Genomic DNA, 24,127 nt, shown 5'->3' with positions numbered 1-24,127 from the left:
TTTTGGTATGCTCTCTGTTGCCCATATTAGTCTGTATAAGTCCCATATCCATTTTTCTATTTCCTTTCTTCCATATTTTATAAATTCTGGATGTATATTATCCCAACCGGGTGCTTTACCAGTTTTTAAGGATTTAATTGCCTCTTGTACTTCTTTTAGTTGGATTTCTTCCTCAGCTTTCACGTTCTCATTATCTTGCCTCATGGGTCTTTCCTCATACAATTCCTCTTCTTCTTCTCTAAAGGTTTCCGCATAATATTCATTCCACGTATCTAAAATTTCCTTCATATTGATATTCCTTATTTTCTTTCCTCGTTTTCCTTTCAGAAACCAAGAAAGAAACCACTCCTCTTTATTGGTGCAAGTGTGCATAGGAGGCGCCATCTTTAAAATAACAAAAATGGCGTTTTGAAGCTCACTTGATTAGTGTTGCAGCCTTGAGGTCGTTTTTTAAATAACAGTTGATACCTAGTGTAAATTTGAGCTGTATACAGTCTGCCGTACAATTTTTATAAAGGATATAATTTGATTCTTAAGAGTCACAATTGAAATACTTGGTATCGTGTTATTTACTTTTACAAGGGATGCAGCATAGCACCGTTTTCGGCGCAGAGCCCAGAGGTTTGCCATTGACCGAAAAATTGTTTCCGGAGTACCTGAGGGAACTTGGCTACGTCAACAGGATCGTGGGGAAGTGGCATCTTGGTTCCTACAGGAGGAAGTACACGCCCCTCTACCGCGGGTTCGACTCTCACCTCGGATTTTGGACAGGGCATCAGGATTACTTTGATCACACCGCCGTGGAAAGTGTAAGTTGCTCTTTTTGCTAGAATTAGTACAGTTGGGAAATTTTCTGTAATCCTAGTGTTTGCATCTTGGAACGAGTCAAGTCCTGTATACTGTTTGCTTTGCTCGTATGTAAGGGTGTGCGGGGCAGGATTTTTTTGGTCGGGACTGGAAAGTTTTAAAATCCCGACATTCGGGACGGGGAAAATTCGCAATTTTCCGACAAAGTCGGGAAATTTTCGGGATGGGAAATGATCGAAATTTACCGAAGCTCTGGAAATCTCGAATTCTACACGTCATTTTCATCTTCAGCGGTTGTTTTTGCATTTCTGGAATAAAAACTAACCATAAGTTCCAGACACTTGCAATGCAGATTACGTCGAAATTTGACGACTTTTTAAAATGACCATTCGGTATTTCCAGACTGCATCCCGAAAAGTTGGGAAGTCGGGATCGGGACGGGAATTTTTTTTCCCGATCCCGTTCCCGACTTTTTGGGATCCCGCACACCCTTACTCGTATGGCATTGGACAAAAATGCTGTATAAAGAAACAAATTGCGAAAGATCCTCAAACGGTGTATCATATTGCAGCCATACTGGGGACTTGACATGCGTCGAGGTATGGATCCGGCGTGGGACCTGCATGGACAGTATTCGACGGACGTGTTCACGGATGAGTCGGTGAAGATCATAGAGAACCACAACACATCGCAACCTCTGTTCCTGTACCTCGCCCATGCCGCAGTGCATTCGTCCAACCCTTACACACCGTTGCCAGCTCCTGACGAAGTGGTGGAGAAATACGCTTATATCAATGACTACAAGAGGAGGAGGTTTGCTGGTAAGTTGCTTGCTTATTATCATAACTAACCCAAATGAATTTGTAATGCAATTAATTTTTACATACTTATTCATTGTACACCATCTCCTTCAAAACATCAAATGTTCCCACGCAGTTTCAGCTGCCATTTGCTTCGCTTGAGCAACGTCTGCCACCGCTAACACATTTCGAACTGTGTTACCTCTGTCGCTGTTTGCAGGAAGTGCGTAGAAAAAAACACATTTGGCTCTTCTGGCTTGCATCATAGGGACTTCGTTCGCACAGTAAGCGCCCGTGTTACCGCCAGCAGCCATGTGCTGGAATGTAGTGTTGCAATCTCTTTCCATTCAAGACCCTGTGACGGATTCGAGGCAACCCACACATCATTGCAAGTTGATAGATTTTTTTAAAGGGAAATTTCGGGGGTGCCTTCGCAATTTCAACGTTTCGAGCATGGCAGGGTCATAAAAATCTTCGAGTCTTTGGTATCCTGTGTTGAATGAGAAGGCCGTGTTGCAAACGTCTTGTATTATAAGAATCAGCTGTCTTTGTATTGTTCACCTGTTACTACGTTGCTAAATTGGGCAGCACTATCAAAATCGCTTTGCTATTTGAGAGCCAGGTTTTGTTCATGGCGGGAAGAACTATACACATCGAAAACGCAGACTTAATATGTAACGTTGGTGAATTTTTTGACAACAAAGCAAGGTAGACAAGTTATAAATATTCTACCTAGGTATAAAGCAAGCTACAAACGTGCAGCGACTGAAGTTATATACACTAATAAAAGTCTGGTACGGTGTAAGGGAAAGAAAACTTATGAAGTACGAAACAAGGCAGCATGGACTGAGTGAGTTCTGTTATTTTTTTTTAATATCAATTATTCTCTTGATTTTGTTGGTTTGGTCAGTCGAGCATGAGAAATGAACAACTGCTACATCGATTACAACTCCTTTTTTGCATGTAGTATCCGGATAGCGGAGCAAGGGAGGAAGTTTTTACTAAATATTTTGCAAATCTAGAATAATATTAATATTATAGATCGTTATTTCTATGTTTTGTCAGATTATCGAATGCTGAATTATACGTATGTAGCCCAATAGCATAGCTCTTCTCGTATCGACGGAAAAAACACTGAGGTACTTCAAATTTGTAATGAAAAAAAGAATAATATTTTATAAAATTTTCGTGAAATTAAACTCTTCCATAATCTCATTATCTGTGAAAGGTGGTCATAACTTGGGTTGCCAATACATTTAGCAGCATTATGTACGCAAAAACTGTTTGAGTACTTGATAAGGGTAATGCTTAGTTAATGAATTTACTGAGAAAAAACTGCATATTCTTATCTCTGAGAAAACGCACATCTTAAATAATGTGCCATATGACTCTGACCCCCCTTACCATTTGAAAATATGGAGGTAATTCCTAGATGGCGACTTTCAAGATGGCCGCCATGATGCATACTAGCAGAAATGGTGTGCCCCCACCCCCGTTACCCATATCCGAAGTTTCATCGTCCTCCGTCAAGCCGTTTTCAAGTTAAAAGTGGTGCTGGACTTTTGCCTCACTCTGTATAGTGTCTTTGCTGCTTCTACATGTAGTACATTTCTTCTGCTTATGGAAGAAATGCTGAAGCTGAACAACAGTTCCTACTTCTCTCTCTTTCATCTTCCTCAGCTATCTTGGACAGGCTCGACTATTCAGTAGGTGCTGTGACGGAGGCCCTGAATAACACTGGGATGTTGGAGAATTCCATCATCATCTTTACCACGGACAATGGGGGCCCTGCGAACGGCTTCGACATCAACTATGCCTCCAACTGGCCCTTGAGAGGTGTAAGTATGCAACTGACACGTTTGCAATAGAGACAGTACCAAAACGAAACAATTTCATCCCGAAATTCAAGACAAGAGTATGGGCGACTGAAGGGGAGTCGTCCATTTGAAGTTACAAAAAAGCAGAAATAATAATTATTGTTAATTTAATTACTCAAACAGAATAATCAAAACATAAACTGCATTAGAACAGAAAAAATGAGTGTAAAATACAGAAATCAGGTTATACAGGGTGGGGTGGGGCCGATTTAGGTAAATACTTTTGGGATGATATACATTTTTAATAAATGGTCTTTAATAAATGTCTTTAAGATCATTATATTTATAGCATTCCAAAAATGTTTACCTAATTCTGCCCCACCAAGTATTTTCATATTCTACCATTTAATCCAGAGAATAAATGGTTAAACAGGCAGAATTCCAAAAACTATACTTTTAAAGCCGTCCTTGAACGAAGTGTGTAAAAGTTTATAACATAATACAATAACTGTATAAAATATATATAAAAAAAATGCGACACAGTTGTGCTGAATATTCAGTTATCTGGTGGTCAAGTAGTAAAATTTCCCCATTTATATTAAATAATAATAAATTTGAAATAAAATTAATTAATTTATAATAGTATCGTACCTAGCTCGTCTGGATTAATTGAAACACAAAGTGGGATGGTAGGTAGAAACATGCATGGAACAACGCTATAGGTTTCAAATCACTATTCTGCTTGCATTGTATTGTCGCCCGTTTTTATGTTAGCTGTTACAACGCATTGCAAACATTTTCAAAGTTGAACATGTCTATCTTCACGGAACCTAATTATCTGTGTGTACTCATTTCATGGAATATCCATTTTGAATGGTGGTTAGCTTTAGGAACAATTGTATAGCTTGTTTCACAAGAGAAATGTGCATGCAGACCTTCAAATTACACTGAAATGATGAATTTGTGAATTTCTGCAGGTGAAGAACACGTTGTGGGAAGGTGGTGTCCGCGGCGCTGCCTGCATATGGAGTCCTCTGCTGGAGAACAGGCAAAGAGTGTCAAATCAGTTCATGCACATCATGGATTGGTTGCCCACTCTCTACTCTGCCATTGGTGAGTACTCATTCACTTAGTTTATGCTAAAAAATCCATAATATTCCTACCTGTAGAATGTGATGCATAGATATTGTCAGGCAAATTGTCCCTTGGTCCCTTGTCCCTTATAATTCTAAGTAGCGATATTAAGATTATCAGCAGATGCATAAACATCCGCCTAATTCCTTACATGCATAAACTAATAGGGGACCCACAATATGCATGTAATCCTCAAAGAACAAGTCATCATTTATTACAAACTATACGTGATGTAATTGGGCCTCCCCCATGGCGCAGTGGTAGCGTCATTGCCTTGTAATCGAGGGGTCCCGGGTTCGATACCCGGTGGAGGCACAAGTGGTTCGGATTCCACTTTAAATTGTAGGTCCAGTCCCGATTAGCCTTACTGTGCATAAAGTGGACTTAAAACAACAACTCAAACCATATCAAAGTGATGTAATTATTACAAGACAAAATCAGCAAGCAACAAAGCAATTTTATCAGTGGATTTCTCACAGGCTTATGATAGAGTTAGTCTATATACAGTGTTTTAAAGGCTTTTGGTTTCGGAGATACCTTTATAAAATGGATACAAATTTTGTACGGAGACACTAAGTTAAAACTAAAACTTAATGGGTGTGTTACGAAAACATTTCAAATGAAACAAGGTGTTTTACAAGGAAGTCCACTCAGTAGTGCATTATATGTATTAACACTGGTTCCCTTACTTAAAAGATTACAAGAAATAAATGAAGGCATTTCTGTCATGTCAAAAACGATTTAAGTTAGTAGTTATATGGATGACATTACCTTATTTTTAAATAGCGAAAGGGATTTGGAGAATGCACAAAAGTACTTGAAATATTTCGAAAATGTCTCGGGTTCAAAGCTAAATTTAAACAAAACGTTTTTGTTACCCTTGGGAGTCAACAATTGTTTAGTAATAACACTAGTGTACGTGTAGCATAGAAAGTGAAAATACTAGGTATACATTTTTATACAAATATCAGAGACACCATTGAACATAATAGCCGGTTAATGACCGGAAAAGTGATATATACTTTACGTGCAAATCAACTCAGGTTTCTTTGTTTGAAATCGCGAGTGAGATACTTAAACATCTACGCTTTATCGAAGCTTTGGTACATATCCAAGACATTGACCTTGTCAGCGAAGCGAATAGCTAGGGTAAAGCAACAGGTTGGCAAATTTCTCTGGCATGACTAGGTGTTCCGCGTGGCTATGCGCGAGCTATATCTCCCGAAAAAGAGGGGAGCTATGAACTTAGAGAGTGTGGCGATACAATCAATAGCTTTATTTATTCAAATCTGTCTTTCAGCGATATATTCTCCAATTGACTCCATCACGCAACAAATAATAACTACACTATTAAAAGATGTACCATTAACGGCACCAATGGATATAAAAATTATTCCCAGAGAATTAATGTTTTATACCGAGATCGCTATTCATACATTTTATAGAACTGAGCAACATACTTATGACAGTCCTTCTGTCAAACAGATTTACAGAGAGCAACTTAACGCAAATATAATAACCGTTCGAATTGAAAGAGGAAATCCAAAATGTAATTGGAAACAAATATGGAACAATGTAACGGCGAAACATCTAACGAACAAGGCATTATCTAAAATGGTACAAAGTGATTCAACAAGTAATTGTAACGGCAGATAGATGTCATATATATGGTTTTAGTAATTCTCCAAATTGTTATAATTGCCAAATACCAGATTCGATTACCCATAAGATAACAGAATGTAAGAAAGCAGCCACAGCTTGGACAAAATGAAGAACAATGCTCAGTAGAATTTGTCGTACTTCACCAAACCAAGTATCAGCAAAATACATTATCTTACCAGAGTTTCATTTGTTCCCAAGATCAAAGCAAAAATCAGTTCAGTGGTTAATAGCACAATACCTAATGTTTTTATTTCCTGTGGGAAAAAATATAATTACTTGGATTTTGGACTAACTCTAATACAAGAATATGAACAAATGTCTTTAGATTATAGAAAATTACATTATGCCAACTTTTTAAATGTAATACTTAAATAACATATCTGTAAGAATTGTAAATATTTACTGTAACTGTTTGATTTAAGATGGAAATGAAAAAAAAGTGGTTAGCACATCGCGCTGCGACGCCAGAGGTCCCGGGTTCGAATCCTGACCTGGATGTTTTTCATCAATTTTATCATATCGTCCCTCATCCCCATCTTTGCAAGTTAGCCAAAAGGCGAAGTAAAATAAAGCAAATCAATCAATCAATCCGAGTTAGTTCTATTGTGCTTTGGCTGACGTGAAGATGACATAATATTGTCCTTTATTTTCGATTTCATGCGACCACCGGTTGATTACTGAGATAGGTGATGCCGCCGCATCTAGACGGTGAAAACTATGAAAAAATTGTCATCACTTTAAAGTTAACGGTAGCAGCGCCCCACGCCCCTTTGACACCTAAAATTACCCTGAGAAGCACTTTATCGATCCTTCGTAAATGTAGCTCTTTGAAACTCAGTTTTAACTCCATTTAAGGTGAAATTTAGCTCTTTTATGTGCATGAGGTTTTGTAACAGTGCCAGAATGGCCGTAGCAGACAAGGAGGAATGTTTTGCGCTTCTGAGAGTATTATTTGATTTGTTCTCTTGGGAATATCAAACTTCCGATGGCATAGAAAATGGATGTCGAAACTTCCATTTGATTCGCCGTAACTTGAAGTTGAAGTTGATTCCCCATAAGGAATACATGGGATTCTGAAAATTCTTATTCATCATATTTTTAAAATATCGTGTCTAGCTTAATGATCAACATATAATAACGCTTCCACTTGCAACATGAGGAGAAATTCATATTCTCTCATACATCGTTTTTTTTTTTGTTTTTTTGTTGTTTTTTTTAAGTAGCAGTGCCCATTCCGACGGTACTGAAATAAATGCACAACTGGTGCGAAACTGTAACTCTTCTCCTTAAGTATGGCATCTTACCCTGCTTACCTTGGAGCCAAAAGGGTGTCTCAAGTTTCCGCTGACCTTCTTTGGAAGATAGTGTTCGCCAATAGGAGCTTTTGTAGCATATTGCGTTTGCTTCTTCCTGAACTGCAAAACTGTAAGAGTGGTACAGGTAGCTCTTTGTGGAAGCCCCGCAACGGCGTCAACGTGGCTACCATCTATGAGGGTCTCTTTTTTTTCAGTTGGAGAGGTTGAGAACCAACTAGGCTATAAAGCTGGCTTTAGACGAAAGCATTTCCTTTAACATTTTTGCTAGCATAATTACTATACAAATGCTTCTAAAATTCTTTACACGCAAGCATTTCATGTAACTTTTCAGTTACTTTTGCGATTACAATGTATAACATATACAGCATGAAAGGCAGGCAAGTTACACCATCTATGCTGAGCAAAGCGGTAGCTAGAAATTTCTGCGCCCGGGGCAAGAATAAATTTCGGCGCCTCCCTACACTCGCCTTGTTGAACTTCTACCATTGTTTTTTTTTTATAAGGGAGGGGTAGAAGCATTTGTTGTTGTGCCTTACTTAACTAATGTCGTTCATTCAAATTGACGTTTCATTTATGCTAATAATTGTAGCAATTGTATGTAATTGTAGCAATTACAACTACCAAGTTGTTTGTACGTATACACGTATTCTTCTGAATCAAGGATCATTATTGACCTCTCGGTGTGCGATGATAAAAAAACCTATAAATGAAACTTATCCATGCAATATATATATATATATATATATATATATATATATATATATATATATAATCTTACTATATGAATAGCATACTTAGGTAGCAGATGAATCTCCAAGAAAGATCATTAATGTAATATTTATAAGATAAAACCTATTTACACTGCAAAATGTTATGCTGGTGAGCTGAAATCAACAACAATAAAAACAAAAACCTATTAAGAACTACAATCAGTACATGATTATTTGACAATTCTCTGTTCGAGCATAATAGATACAGTTTCACTCTTCTTGCCTTTCGAGCAGCAAAGTCATTAATAACATTATCGAACACAAGTGATTGAACTCTGTACTTCTCAACAGACAAAATAGCCAGGTTAGTCAGCTTTTCTTGACTCAAAGAAGAACGCAAGTAATTCTTTATAAGCTTTAGCTTACTAAAACTCCTTTCACAAGATACAATAGACGAAGGTAGAGTTAAAAATTGTTTCAATCCAGTGACAAAATTTTGGTACAACTCAATACATGATATTTTATGAATGAATGAGAGAGCAGCAAGTGGTGACAATTCTGACAAGCATTCCAAGTAAAAGTCTTTAAAATATGCTTGCGTATGATGTTTAAAGAACAACAGTTCATGAAGTAACTTACTTCCGTTGATATCCTCGGGGTATAATAAAGCCAGATCAAAGACTCTCTTTCTCAACGTTTCTTCTGACATAACTGCCATATTGCTTGGAAAAATTACGGAAAAATCCTCCAAAACTCCTTTCATTAGTTTGAATCGATCGCCTATTTGTTACAAAAGCTCCGTTATTTGTTACACCTCCGTTACGAATGCAGGCACGCACGTTTTTACGGACATTTGGTCTTGTAACTCGTGATGTGATGGTGTCCTTGATGTGTTGACCAGCTGTTAATATCCTCTCCCTGAGCTCTTCTTGCGAGTTTACCGATGTCTTGTCATGTGGCTCCAAATGTAAAAGGCGCAAGGCGACAAATCGATCGGGGGACTCAATCGACATCGGTAAACTCGCAAGAAGAGCTCAGGGAGAGGATCTGAACAGCTGGTCAACACATCAAGGACACCATCACATCACGAGTTAAGAGACCAAATGTTCGTAAAACCCTGCGTGCCTGCATTCGTAACGGAGGTGCCCACTTTGATCAAGAAGTGTAATGTTCTTTAATTGTATTGTTCATTGATTCCATTCACATGAAGATGAATGAAGTATTATTTCTTGTACACAAATGTGAATGTCAGCAACAATTGTACCTTGTTGGATAGCAGATGACACAAGGAAGTAATTTAAGTAATTTGTACGCTTCGTGTCATACCATTTTTGTTATTAATACGTTGCCAAGTAAACTAAGAGTGCAATTTTTTATCATCACTTGTAAGTTTAGACCCACCCGTTACTTACATGTGATTGTTATTTGGGAAAAACTTTTTTTTCAACGAACCACTTATTTATTAGCTATCAGAAAACGCTGAAATAAGTTCCATACAATGAGCAGTTTTTTCTTAATTCATCTTTTTATGTGGAAAATTGTCATTTTTTAAAAAAACAATTGAAATTCGATTATCTCGAAAACTACTAATTTTCGGACGGGGTATCATATGGTCAAATTTATTGCAAATTGTCTCTACTTTAACCCCTTTAGTAGTGGGATTTGTGATATTATAAACTCGAGAAAGGAAGAGCCCCTCTCCAGCAGATTTGCTATACTTAAAACAAGCTCAACATGCCTACATGAGCTTTTTGCTCAAGTGTGGAATCTTGTCTAATCCAAGATTTTTGTGAAAATGCCCTCATGGATTCCATGAGAAAGGAAGAGCTCCCTCAGATTGATTTGCCTATACTTACAAAAGGCACTTCTGTGAGATTGTTGTCCATAAATTTGTTCTCTTGGGCCATACTTAAAACTAGGCCACCCACACCCATACACACCTACACCCACCCACACCCACCCACGCATATTTACTTCCGGTCCACTTCCGGTCCACTTCCGGTCCACTTCCGGTCCACTTCCGGTCCACTTCCGGTCCACTTCCGGTCCACTTCCGGTTTGCCTACTTCCGGTCTACTTGTGGCCAAGTTGTGGCCTATTTCTGATATTTTTATCCAGCATAGAGTTTTGATTTGAACCCCAAGAAATTGTATATAAATACCAAAGCCAAAAATATTAAGTGTATACACACATACACACATACTCACACACACACAGGACAGTGTTGAACCCAACTGCTATTTTTATCCAGCATAGAATTTTGAATTGAATCCCAAGAAATTGTATATAAATACCAAAGCCAAAAATATTAAGTGTATACACACATACACACACACACACAGGACAGTGTTGAACCCAACTGCTATTTTTATCCAGCATAGAATTTTGAATTGAATCCCAAGAAATTGTATATAAATACCAAAGCCAAAAATATTAAGTGTATACACACATACACACATACTCACACACACACAGGACAGTGTTGAACCCAACTGCTATTTTATCCAGCATAGAATTTTGAATTGAATCCCAAGAAATTGTATATAAATACCAAAGCCAAAAATATTAAGTGTATACACACATACACACATACTCACACACACACAGGACAGTGTTGAACCCAACTGCTATTTTTATCCAGCATAGAATTTTGAATTGAATCCCAAGAAATTGTATATAAATACCAAAGCCAAAAATATTAAGTGTATACACACATACACACATACTCACACACACACAGGACAGTGTTGAACCCAACTGCTATTTTTATCCAGCATAGAATTTTGAATTGAATCCCAAGAAATTGTATATAAATACCAAAGCCAAAAATATTAAGTGTATACACACATACACACATACTCACACACACACAGGACAGTGTTGAACCCAACTGCTATTTTTATCCAGCATAGAATTTTGAATTGAATCCCAAGAAATTGTATATAAATACCAAAGCCAAAAATATTAAGTGTATACACACATACACACATACTCACACACACACAGGACAGTGTTGAACCCAACTGCTATTTTTATCCAGCATAGAATTTTGAATTGAATCCCAAGAAATTGTATATAAATACCAAAGCCAAAAATATTAAGTGTATACACACATACACACATACTCACACACACACAGGACAGTGTTGAACCCAACTGCTATTTTTATCCAGCATAGAATTTTGAATTGAATCCCAAGAAATTGTATATAAATACCAAAGCCAAAAATATTAAGTGTATACACACATACACACATACTCACACACACACAGGACAGTGTTGAACCCAACTGCTATTTTTATCCAGCATAGAATTTTGAATTGAATCCCAAGAAATTGTATATAAATACCAAAGCCAAAAATATTAAGTGTATACACACATACACACATACTCACACACACACAGGACAGTGTTGAACCCAACTGCTATTTTTATCCAGCATAGAATTTTGAATTGAATCCCAAGAAATTGTATATAAATACCAAAGCCAAAAATATTAAGTGTATACACACATACACACACACACACAGGACAGTGTTGAACCCAGCCGATATTTTTATCCAGCATAGAATTTTGAATTGAATCCCAAGAAATTGTATATAATAAACAACAACAAAAATGCCGAATCAAAAATATTGTAATCAATGCAATAAAAATATATTTAGCTCTAATTGGGCCAGACACCAAAAGATTTGTAACCCAGACAAATGCAGAACTCCCACAAAAATTTGCCCCAAATGCCATAGAAAATATAACATGGAATATTTCACATATACACATAAAGATACTTGCTCTGTACAGTCATCTACATCTGGTCTGAAAAGAAAGCACGAAGCACCTGTCAATGCTAGAGCAGCAAAGCAGCCACGCTATGAACCCATCCGTAGCAGTTTTAATGCCCAACTTAGGGATTATCGGTTTGTATCAGAGCCAAGATGTGGCATTGAGAATTTCTTGAACAGTATAAATTCTGATCTGCAGGCAATTCTCAATGCACAAAATGGCTCTTATAAACTGTCCCTTAAATTGTTTGTACAATATAAGAAACCAAATGGCACAAAATTTACACAGCCCCACATAACAGAAACTGTACCTGTATATTCAAACGCAAATTCAGACACAATAATAAGCAATTTAATAAATCAATTGAATATTAAACACTCTGAATTTGCAGCAAAAGAGTCCGGATGGAGCCTATGCGGTTCTCCACACAAGTTATATGTTAATATTTCTGAATTTACTCCATTACAAGGTTCTACATATCTGCCATTACCTGCTAATATTAAAAACAAAAGAGCCGTGGTTAATATAGAAAATACCGACCAGAAATGCTTTTTGTGGTGTATATTAGCTGCCTTGTATCCAGTTTCAAGAAATCCTCAGAGAATAAATTATTACAAACAACATGAGCACGATTTTGACGATGCAATGGAGGGTTTAGAATATCCAATGTCTGTTCAGAATATTGATAAATTTGAAAAAAGGGCCAAGCATATCAATGGCAAACAATTATCTATTAATGTATTTACTTGTTCTAGTGGCAATTGCTTGATAGATCCTCTCAGAATCAGTACACTTGATGATGAATCTGCAATTCCGATTGATCTGCTCTTAATTGAAGGGGATGGCACATATCATTACACTCTGATACATAATCTTGAAGCTTTAGTCAGAACACAACTAGACAAATCCAATACAATATTCAAATTGTGCAGAAGATGTTTAAGTATATTTGATGGTAGAAAAATGGTGAATGGTGTTTGTGAACAGAATGCAGAAATTGCTAAAAACAAATTAATTGAGCATCTGAAATACTGTGGGAATCATAAACCTGTTCATATGGTGATGCCTAATCCAAGTGAAAATTGCAAATTCAAAAAGTTTGAAGCCTTGTTGGAACACCCAGCATATATTGTCTGTGATTTCGAATCGAACCTCAAACCTCTTGCATTCTGCAATCCAGATCCTGAAGAATCTTCAAGTACACCATACCAGTTACATGAACCTTCCAGCTTTTGTTATGTGGTTATACGGGATGGTGTAGCTAGTGAGCCATTCTTATACATGGGACCAAATGCCATCAAAATATTTGCACATAGAATAGAAAATGAGTGCCGTGACATAGCATCTAACATCTTATTAAAATCAAAGCCTATGTTGCCTTTAACAGAGGAACAGATTGAAGATTTCAACAATGCAGAAAAATGCCCGGTATGTGATTCTGAATTTTCAGATACAAATATCAAGGTTCATCACCATTCTCATACAGATGGTCGATATAAACAGGCCCTGTGTAATAGCTGTAATATTAAGATCAAGAGACCAAGATTTGTCCCCATATTTTGCCATGGAGCATCCAATTATGATTTCCATCATCTGATCAGGTACGAGGGTTTTGACAAGCAGAATTTAAATATTTTAGCTGAAAATGATGAAAAATATATATCTATTAGCAAGATAATTAAAGTTGATGGTGTTTCTATTCACATAAGATTTCTTGATTCTTACAGATTTTTATCTGCTAGCCTGGCTACACTGGCCTCTCAATTATCTGATGAACAATTCAAAATCACACGTGCATTGTTTCCAAATCAGGACCTGAAATTAATTAGGCGGAAGGGTGTATATCCATATGACTATGTCACAGATTTTTCTAAATTTGATGAGTGTTCCCTGCCACCACAAGAAGAGTTTTACAGCAGAATCAGAGGATCTGGAATCACTGATGAAGATTATCAACATGCCCAGTTGATGTGGAACAATTTAAAATGCAAGACATTTCGTGATTATCACATGGCATATTTGAAACTTGATGTGACCCTCTTAGCTGATATACTGCAGGCATTCAGAAAATCTTCCATGCAAAATTATAAACTGGATCCAATATATTTTTACAGTGCCCCGGGCCTAGCATGGTCCGCAACGTTTTTCAATACCAAAATGCAATTGGATCTGATCCACGATCAAGATATGTATCTGTTTATGGAGAAATGTATAAGAGGAGGGATGGTGCAATGTTCCCAGAGATATGCCAGAGCAAATAACAAGCATATGCCTGATTATGATCCAGCACGGCCATCAAATTATATAGTGTATGTAGATGCAAACAACCTGTATGGTCACGCCATGATGCAAAAACTGCCATATGCAGGGCTTGAATGGGTTGAAGATTTCAAGATTGAAGATCTTAAGAATTTTGATGACAGTGACTATGGCCTCTTCATAGAGGTTGATGTGATAATTCCTGATCATTTGCACAATAAATTTTCTGATTTGTCCCCAATTCCTGAGGTTAAGTGCTCACCTGGCTCTAAACAGAAGAAGCTCATGACGACACTGGACCCAAAACAGGGTTATGTCATATATTACAAAAACCTCCAGTTCCTGATGAAACATGGTGTTCAAGTAACCAAAGTTGGAAAAGTCTTAAGGTTCAGGCACTCAGAATGGTTGAAACCATACATTGATACAAACACAGAGCTTCGAACATCCGCAAAGAGCCAATTTGATAAGAGCTTGTTTAAATTGATGGTGAATTCAATGTATGGCAAGACAATTGAAAATGTCAGAAAACATACCGATGTTAAAATAATTACTGACCCCAGCCGGAGCAAAAAATTGGTTGCAAAGCCCAACTTCAATTATAGAAGAATTTATGATGAGCACATGGCACTTTTCAACATGATGAAAACAAAGATCAAATTTGATAAACCTATTTATGAAGGGGCTGTAATATTGGAATCGTCCAAATTACATATGTTAACATTGTTTTATGATGTATTGAAACCTTTTTATGGCGATCGTGTAAAATTATTGTACATGGACACGGATAGTTTTATTCTTGATATTCAAACAGAAGATGTTTATCAAGATATGTCACAGCCTGAATTGTTTCAATACTTTGATACCAGTGAACATACAATAATTCAACACCACCACAACAAAAAGGTGCCTGGCAAGTTAAAAGATGAGACACTTGGTGATGTTATTGTGGAATTTGCTGGGTTAAGTGCCAAGGTGTACAGTTTTAAAACATGTAGTGCTGTTGTCAAAAAGGCCAAGGGCGTTGGCAGAGTTACTGTGGAAAAAGATCTTGAATTTGAAGATTATAAAAATTGCCTCAAATCCCAGAATTTAATCAAAACATCAGAAAATAGAATTCAGAGTGAGGATCATTTGTTGACTTCAAATATTGTAAGAAAAGTGGCCCTGGACCCACATGATGACAAGAGATGCATTTTATCATGTGGCATACATACTTTACCTTGGGGGCATTGTGATTTGAAAAGTGGGAATCAATGCCCAATTACAGAGCATGATTTGAAATAAATAAACATGCCCATGAACTTATTTGGGTTCAAGAAACAAGCTATTATGGACCTGCCGACACCACAACCCTCTCCTGATATACTGTCTAAACTGAGTGGTTTGTTAATTATTCATCTGAACAGCATATTTACAGATAATGATGATAAAACAGGTAAAACATTGTACATATTTAACAATAATTTAAATCATTACCAATTACCTGTAGGTGGGCAATTGCAATTTATTACAACCCCTGAGGGTGATGTCAAGATTTCAGTAGGGAGAAATATTTACAGAATTAAGCACTCAAACATGGTTTCTGGCACTGTATATACTGTTTCTGCTGGTGACTGCTTATATATTGAGGTCCCTGGATCCTATGACAAGCTTATACCCTTTTTTATAGAATTAAGAATCAGATACTCTATAATAAATAACCACTAAATCAAAAATGCCTAATGATATATTTGGCCATACAAGACATGAAGATCACAGTGATGAGATTCTGATGCTTGATGTCAGAGTCAAGAAATTAAGAAGTGATTTACAAGCTTTACAAACCACACTCAATGCCAGTCTTCAATTAGAAATTACAAATTTACAATCACAATGCATGGACCCTCTTCTTAAAATTGATTCCGAACTCAAAGTGCTGCTTCAGAAATATACTGATCTGGCAACATTAGATAATTTTCAAAGTTTAGAAGAAGCTGTAGCAGCTCTTCAAGCCAGATTTAAGACCCAGGCCACCAACTCCGAGCAATTGAAACAGCAATTGGAAGAGCAGATAAATAATGTCCAGGCACAGCTCCAAACAATTGTCAAAAGCATAAAATCACAAGAAGATTTTGATCTAGTGATTTCCACTCTAAAAGAACAGATTCAATCACTCCAGATACCTAATCTGGATCCTCTGCACAATGCCATAGCAGAGGTTAAAGAAAAAATTGAGACACTTGAAAATTTTATGAACAATTTGCCATCTTCTGATGCTTTGAATGCAATAACTCGGAGCGTAGCAAACATCAAGCTGCAACTTGAAACATATGAAGATTTTGGAAAAATTCAAAGTACCATAACCCATCTTGAAGGTACAATAGCAGCAGTGCAAAGTGATTTGGCAAATGTACAAGAAACTCGCCTGCCTGGGATTGTAGATACTCTTGTCAGTGTCCAGCAACAAATCACAAAGCTTGAAAACCTCAACACTGAATCTGAACTATCTCATTTTCATCACTTGATCGATGATATTCAAACAAAACTTGAAATTTTACAACAATCCACACCCTCTCAGGCAGATATAGCCCTGCTCCAAAATGCTATGCAAAATGTGGCTGATGCTTCTGAATTAAACAATGTGAAATTGGCACTTGAATCTTTGCAAAATACAGTATCAAATCTTCCCACATCACAGGAACTTAAAAATATTAAGAGGGCAGTGAATAGGATATTGAAATCAGAAGATATCAAGAATATCCAGACAGAGATCAAACAACTTACTCAGACAGTGGCCACTCTACCAACCAATCAACATATTAATGAACTGCATGCCCTGTTTGAGGATATCAGAAGACAGGTCCATGATCTTACTGCTCAAAATTCAAAATTGGCAGTTGTTGAAAATTTGCAACAAATTGTAGCTAATATCAAGCAACAGCTAGGAACCATGGAATCCAATCAAGCAAATGCTCTGTCTGTTTTTGCCACCCAGCTTCAAGAGATTGTGCAACAATACAAGAAACTTATTGTGGACATAAAAATCAAGCCAGGCCATGATGATGTTGTTAGGACCATCAATGAGCACCTTGAATCTGTAACAAGCAGATTGCTTACAGCAGAAAAGGAAATAACAGGCATAATTGAGAATCCTAAACATTCAGTAATTCTTGAATTGTACAGCATCCCCAACAAAGAATATGATTCACCATTTACACCAGGTGGCAAAATATATATGCTGTCCCCTGCACAATTTTATTACCAGTTTTTTGTTGGGGGCACACTGAGACCAATCAAGATCAAATATTGGCTTCAACCACAGGCACACCACTACCCCACCTTATCAATAACAAATGCTGATAACAAAGTGAAAATCACCAGTGTAGAATTAGAGGATTTTACAGATCCCAATACATTAGAAACAGCATATGTTGAAGATGATGGCACTTTGGAATTTAAAATACAAATAGGAGACAAATTATATTTAGAAAATCCTGCAGTCTCAGCTGCTGAACACCCCATAGTTGCAATATTCTTGTTTACATACCATGTCTAGACAAATTATTGTTGATGAATTACACAGACAAGCCCGACATAATTTTAAGAGACTGCCAGTAGTCACAAAGGGCATAGATGATTTATGGCAAAGCGACTTGATTGAAATGGCAAGTGGGCAGTTGAAAAACTTAGACAAAATCAACAAGGGCTACAAGTATCTACTCACTGTCATAGATACATTTTCAAAATTTGCCTGGGCTGTGCCACTCAAATCCAAGACTGGGAAATGTGTTACAGAAGCCATCAGGACAATCATCAATCAGAGTGGAAGATCCCCGCGCTATTTGCAAACAGATAATGGCAAAGAATTTTATAATTCAGTGTTTCAACAATTTATTAAAAGCCAGGCAATAAAACATTATTCGAGTTACAGTGATCTCAAGGCCTCAATTGTAGAGAGATTCAACAGAACCTTAAAAAATCTTATGTATAAACAATTTACCCTCCAAGGTAATTATAAATGGATTAATATTCTTCCAGAACTTCTACATAAATATAACAACTCGGTCCATTCCACAATCAACATGAAACCCTCTGAAGTAACTTCATCTGATGAGCAAAAATTGATCAGGACTGTTTATTATCCTAGATACCAGCCAACAACAAGAAAGGCCAAATACAGGGTGGGTGATCAAGTAAGAATCAGCAAATATAAGCACTTATTCAAAAGAGGCTTTACAAGAAACTGGAGTACTGAATTATTTACAGTCGTTCAAGTTAAACCCGGGACCCTTAACACATATATAATAAAAGATCACCGAGGAGAAATTCTCAAAGGCAGGTTCTATGAACAAGAACTCAGCAAAACTAAACAGCCTGACACATATCTCATAGAAAAAATCATCCGCAGAAAAGGCAACAAGTTACTTGTCAAATGGCTGGGTCATCCGGAAAACAGCTGGATCGATGCAGACAAAGTGATAATATGAGCACCTGGGAAGTTATAAAAAGGCTGCCAGAACCTGAACAACAGAATAAGAGAAATGGCAACTTGCTGCCTGATAATATTAGGTGTCTTATTGTTGGGCCATCTGCTTGTGGTAAAACTACACTAGTAGTTGATAATTTTTTATTGGCACCCAACTGGTTAGACTGGAAAAACAGGCACTTGTATGTCTTTTCTAAGAGCTTGGAACAATTAAAATATCAGCAGCTGATGAAGCTATATGATGGATTGGATATTGCCACTTTTGAACCAGATGTTAAGCCACTTGATGATTGTCTCGATAATTCTGTCGTTGTGTTTGATGACGTTATACTGGATAATCAAAACAAGGTTAGAAATTTTTTTACACAGGGGCGACACAAAAACATTGATTGTTTCTACCTGGCACAGACTTTTTCTAAAATACCCAAACAGCTGATCCGAGACAACAGCAATTTTATATGAGTGTTTCATCAAGATCATACCAACCTCAAACACATACATGATGAATATGTAGGTGGGGACTTGAGCTACAATGATTTTTCCAAGTTTTGCAGCAGGTGCTGGAAGCAGGACAGTTATGGGTTTGTCACAATTGATATGACAAGAACACCTAGTAGTGGCAAATACAGAAATAAAATCAACGATTTTCTAGACGTTGAGACGTATATAAATAACCATGAAACGACCAGTCATTGATGATCTTAAGTTAAGAGATTATCTTGTAAAAAGATTTAAGGGATGGAAATCAGAGAACCGGGGAATCTATGAAAAACACAAACAAACAGAACAGCCTGTAATTGATGCTATTAATAATTTAGGTAAAAATATCAAAACTGTTACAGAGCAAAATCAAGATTTGATCACAGAGCTTGTACCTGTAGCTGCAAGGAACATATTAGATTATCCATTCACCCCACTTTCCAGTATTCATACACCTAGTCCTGTTGCTCCTCGAAGAATTGAAGCTACTCAGGATCCTATTGAATTGGGTCTTCTTGCTCAAAAATATTTAACCACACCTAAAGACAACAAAGATGAGGTGTTTGGCTTATATGCCGACACAGAGCTTGATGGGAGTATCATACATAGAATTGGCAATTTCAGAGTAACATTTATGGGAGATGATATAATTGTTTATTCAGAATCTCGTCTCGGAGAAAAAGGTGGTTTTGTTAAGTACCCCGGAACACCTGGATTGTGGGAACTGATGACTAGGAAAAGGCCTGGCAGCTATACAGATCAAGATTATGAACATTACAAAGAAATATTAATAAAATCAGATGCTCTATACCAGAACAATGATCCCACACAAAAAAGGGTCAAGTCGAGCAGTGGGGCAAAATACAATAATTTAATCAAGCCCATATGGTCACAGATCAAGACAGGTAGTGGGATCAAACAATACAACACCCTGCCTAAAGAATTTGTGTGGGTTGATGATGTCAGGAAACTTGTGGATAGGTTGCTGGTCATAGCTGGGGAGGAAAATGCTGGCAACCACAATTTTTACAATGAAAAAGTTGGAATTATGGACATGATAAGCACAAAATTATCTAATTTTATAGTGAATGACCCTAAGGGGATTGGATATCTCATAAAAATTATTAATACTCTCCCACCTAAATTTTGGAATATTTCTGAGGGTCGGGGCCTTGTTAATGACATTATAAACAAGCTGCCATTTGAACTACATATTCCAGGCTATCAGTATTGTGGTCCAGGCACAAAATTGGATCATAGATTAAACAGAGGTGATCCTGGTGTTAATCCCCTAGATGCTGCTTGTAGAGACCATGATATTGCATACAACACACATTCTGATCTTGACAAGAGACATGTTGCAGACAAAAAATTAGAAGAGGCTGCATTTGGTAGATTTGTAAGCAAAGATGCTTCTTTAAGTGAAAAAATAGCAGCATTGGGAACCACCATAGCTATGAGCACCAAACAAAAACTGGGGTGGGGGTTGTGAATATGTATATAATAAACCTACAATGAAGGCCAAGGGTGTTATGTATCAAATACCTTATGCAGGTCTCAAATCTCTTAAAACTATTGACAGTCTCTTGACCAAAAAGCAGCGAAAGAAAAAAAGCTCTTGTCTTGCAAAGGGGCATGGTATGAAATTGTTGCTTAGTACCCCCCAATTAAAAAAATTACAACAATCTAGAAAAAAATCACATGTGGGGGGATTTATATTTACTATCCCGGCCATCTTAGCTGCTCTCGGGGCTGTGGGGAGCTTGGCCGGGGGATCAGCTGCCATAGCAAAAACAGTAATAGATGCCAAGAAAAATAGGGCAGAATTAGATGAGCAGAGGCGCCATAACCTGGCCATGGAGAAAAAAGGCAAAGGTGTTAAGAGAGCCATGAATAAGTTTAAAAAAAACAAGAGCCGCTTACAAACCAAGATATTGAAGCTTTAATCAAGCCACTGGGCATCAAACATTTTAGAGGTGTGTACATGTCTGATTCTTTACCAGAACAACCACTCAACAAAGAGTGTGCCATTGTTAATTTGGATGAGTACAAAAATCAAGGCACTCACTGGATCTGTTATCTTAAATATTTAAACAATAAGGCATTTGTGTTTGATTCATTTGGAGGTGTTCCACCTGAAAATTTAATAAAATATCTAAATTCAGCTAATCTTTATTACAATAATGCCCGTGTTCAAAACTTCAAAGATGTTAATTGTGGACATTTGTGTTTATCAGTTCTCAGATATATGTCTCAAATAAATAAACCATCAATTGAAAATTTTCAAAAAGCCTTGTGGTATTTAAAACATCATGGGGGTATTCCATCTCACCAGCCAAAATTCAATATTGAAACTCAAATTGCATGATGACATAGTGTATCCCAAAACAATAGCTCTCAGAGCATTTTACGGCATGTACCTGATACCTAATATTACGCACCACAACAACACAATTGCAGTAGGGGATCAAAAAATTGTCATCACTCCAGGGCAGTATAATCTATCCACTCTAAATGCTCAATTACCCAGAGGTGTAGTGTTAAGTCAAAATTCTGTCACTCACAGAGTAGAGATTGTATCTGCTACAGAAACAGTGGATCTGGGTACTATAGGAGAGCTGTTAGGCTTTGAGAACAACACGAAACTTGAACCGGCCATCAAACACACTGCTATGAATATACCTAAATTCTTAGCCATAGAGACTCTGAATATTCACTGTAATGTGGCTGAGGGTATGATCACCAAATCAAATGGCATGGGCACTCACAAACAAACTGGCATCATTGCAACATTCAAACCTAATTCTGAATTCATGGAGCCCATCATCTACAATCCATCCCCAACATTATATTTTCCTGTGTGCCATAATAGAATAGATTACATCGAGTTGATGGTCACTAATGAAAAAGAAGAATTAGTTGATTTTGCTGGAGCCACAACAACTGCAATCATAGAGATTAACATTTAAATAAAAATACATACAATGGAAAATATCGAGAGTTATGAGCTACAATCATTCCCCCCAAACAGGAGGACATTTGCAAATTTAAATCAACCAAACACAGAAATAGAGGTCGATCTTGATGTAGGGGACGGCTTTATACACCCCCACAGAGCAGATCTATACATCAAATTTGATGTTGTAAAGCTCAATGGAACAGATTATCCGGCAAATTCAAACATAAGATTGGTAGATAATTTTGTGCCACATCTGTTCTCTGAAATTGAGATCAGAAAGCATGGAGTTGTTATAAACAGAATAGATTATCCCGGGATTACCTCCACAGCTTTGGCCACACTAAAATTATCCAAAACCGAGGCTTCTTACTACAAAATAGGTGGATTTGAAGCTGGTGATAAGATATTAACCAAGAGCCATACAGTACTGTTCCCCATGCGCCTGTTGCCAGGATTCTTCTCGGATTACAAAGAAATTATGTGGAAGGGCGGTTTAAGAATTACATTTAGAAGAGCTGCCAATGATAATAATGCTTTGATGAGGTACAGTACATTAAACTCTACAGGAGAAGCTCTGCCCAATACCCTACCTGATGAAGGCAAGTGCATTATTCAGACTATGGAGTTAAGAATTCCAGTTGTTGAATATGAGGCCAGTTATGCTCTTAAATACAAAGCAGATATAATAAAAAATCCACAGGTCCCTCTGCAATTTTATACATATCAATGCGTACAGAAGCCTGCAACTGGTTCTTATTATGAGTTTGATGCTACAAATTCATTCTCCAGTATTCAATATGACATGCCTGATTTTGTGGTGGTACTGTTTCAGACTGGAAGACACAACAATCAGGAAAAAAATTCAAGTAGATTTGATAACTGCAATATCAAGAATATATATCTTAAAAATGGCAGAAATGAGGTATTTCCTAGAGAAAATTATAATTTAGACATGTCCAAGAATGATTTCCTCAAATTATATGAGGCATTTTCGGCTTTCAAAAGGGTCACTACTGGCAATACTGACATGTATTACACACCAGATGAATTCAAGGCACGGAGACCCATGTTTGTCATCAATGCTTCAAAAAGGAAACAGGTTGTGGTTAATGACAGGACAAACATTAAAATTATCTGTGAATTCCATGAGGCTTTACCTGATGACACCATATGCAGTGTCATTCTCATAGGGGAAAAATCATATGTTTATGATGTAAGAAATGAAAGAGTCACAGAGCAGTTCTAGAAGAATTACATTATTTTAATATTAAATATACAAGTTGAGCCTGGTGCCCAATTGAACTTAAACCAGAAGTAGGCAAACCGGAAGTGGACCGGAAGTGGACCGGAAGTGGACCGGAAGTGGACCGGAAGTGGACCGGAAGTAAACCGGAAGTGGACCGGAAGTGGACCGGAAGTGGACCGGACGTAGACCGGAAGTAAATATGCGTGGGTGGGTGTGGGTGGGTGTAGGTGTGTATGGGTGTGGGTGGCCTAGTTTTAAGTATGGCCCAAGAGAACAAATTTATGGACAACAATCTCACAGAAGTGCCTTTTGTAAGTGTAGGCAAATCAATCTGAGGGAGCTCTTCCTTTCTCATGGAATCCATGAGGGCATTTTCACAAAAATCTTGGATTAGGCAGGGTTCCACACTTGAGCAAAAAGCTCATGTAGGCATGTTGAGCTTGTTTTAAGTATAGCCAAATCTGCTTGAGGGGGGCTCTTCCTTTCTCGAGTTTATAATATCACAAATCCCACTACTCCCTTTCAGGGAATACATCTAATTACCAGTCACCCTGTATATATATATATATATATATATATATATATATATTGGATATTTATTTGTTTTATATTATTTGTTTAAAAGAAGAGCTTGCAATGCGAGCGCAGGGAGCAAAAAAATCAATATCTTTGCAAACTGGCAATGA

At 37.2% G+C, this 24,127-nt stretch overlaps 1 protein-coding gene across 1 annotated transcript in view; it reads left to right on the top strand.

The window, feature by feature from the left end:
• The window catches only part of LOC145996963 (arylsulfatase B-like), a 79,198-nt gene that overhangs the window by 20,892 nt on the left and 34,179 nt on the right, over positions 1 to 24,127 (top strand). The window contains exons 4-7 of the mRNA XM_083133553.1: positions 583 to 809; positions 1,379 to 1,628; positions 3,288 to 3,445; positions 4,402 to 4,537. Of these exons, the coding sequence (XP_082989679.1) occupies positions 583 to 809; positions 1,379 to 1,628; positions 3,288 to 3,445; positions 4,402 to 4,537 (771 nt within the window). The remainder of the gene's footprint in view (positions 1 to 582; positions 810 to 1,378; positions 1,629 to 3,287; positions 3,446 to 4,401; positions 4,538 to 24,127) is intronic.

This window comes from Lepisma saccharinum, chromosome 13, assembly GCF_977018435.1.
Source record: "Lepisma saccharinum chromosome 13, izLepSacc3.1, whole genome shotgun sequence".
NCBI lineage: Eukaryota > Metazoa > Arthropoda > Insecta > Zygentoma > Lepismatidae > Lepisma > Lepisma saccharinum.
This window is presented reverse-complemented; position numbering and strand designations above follow the sequence as displayed.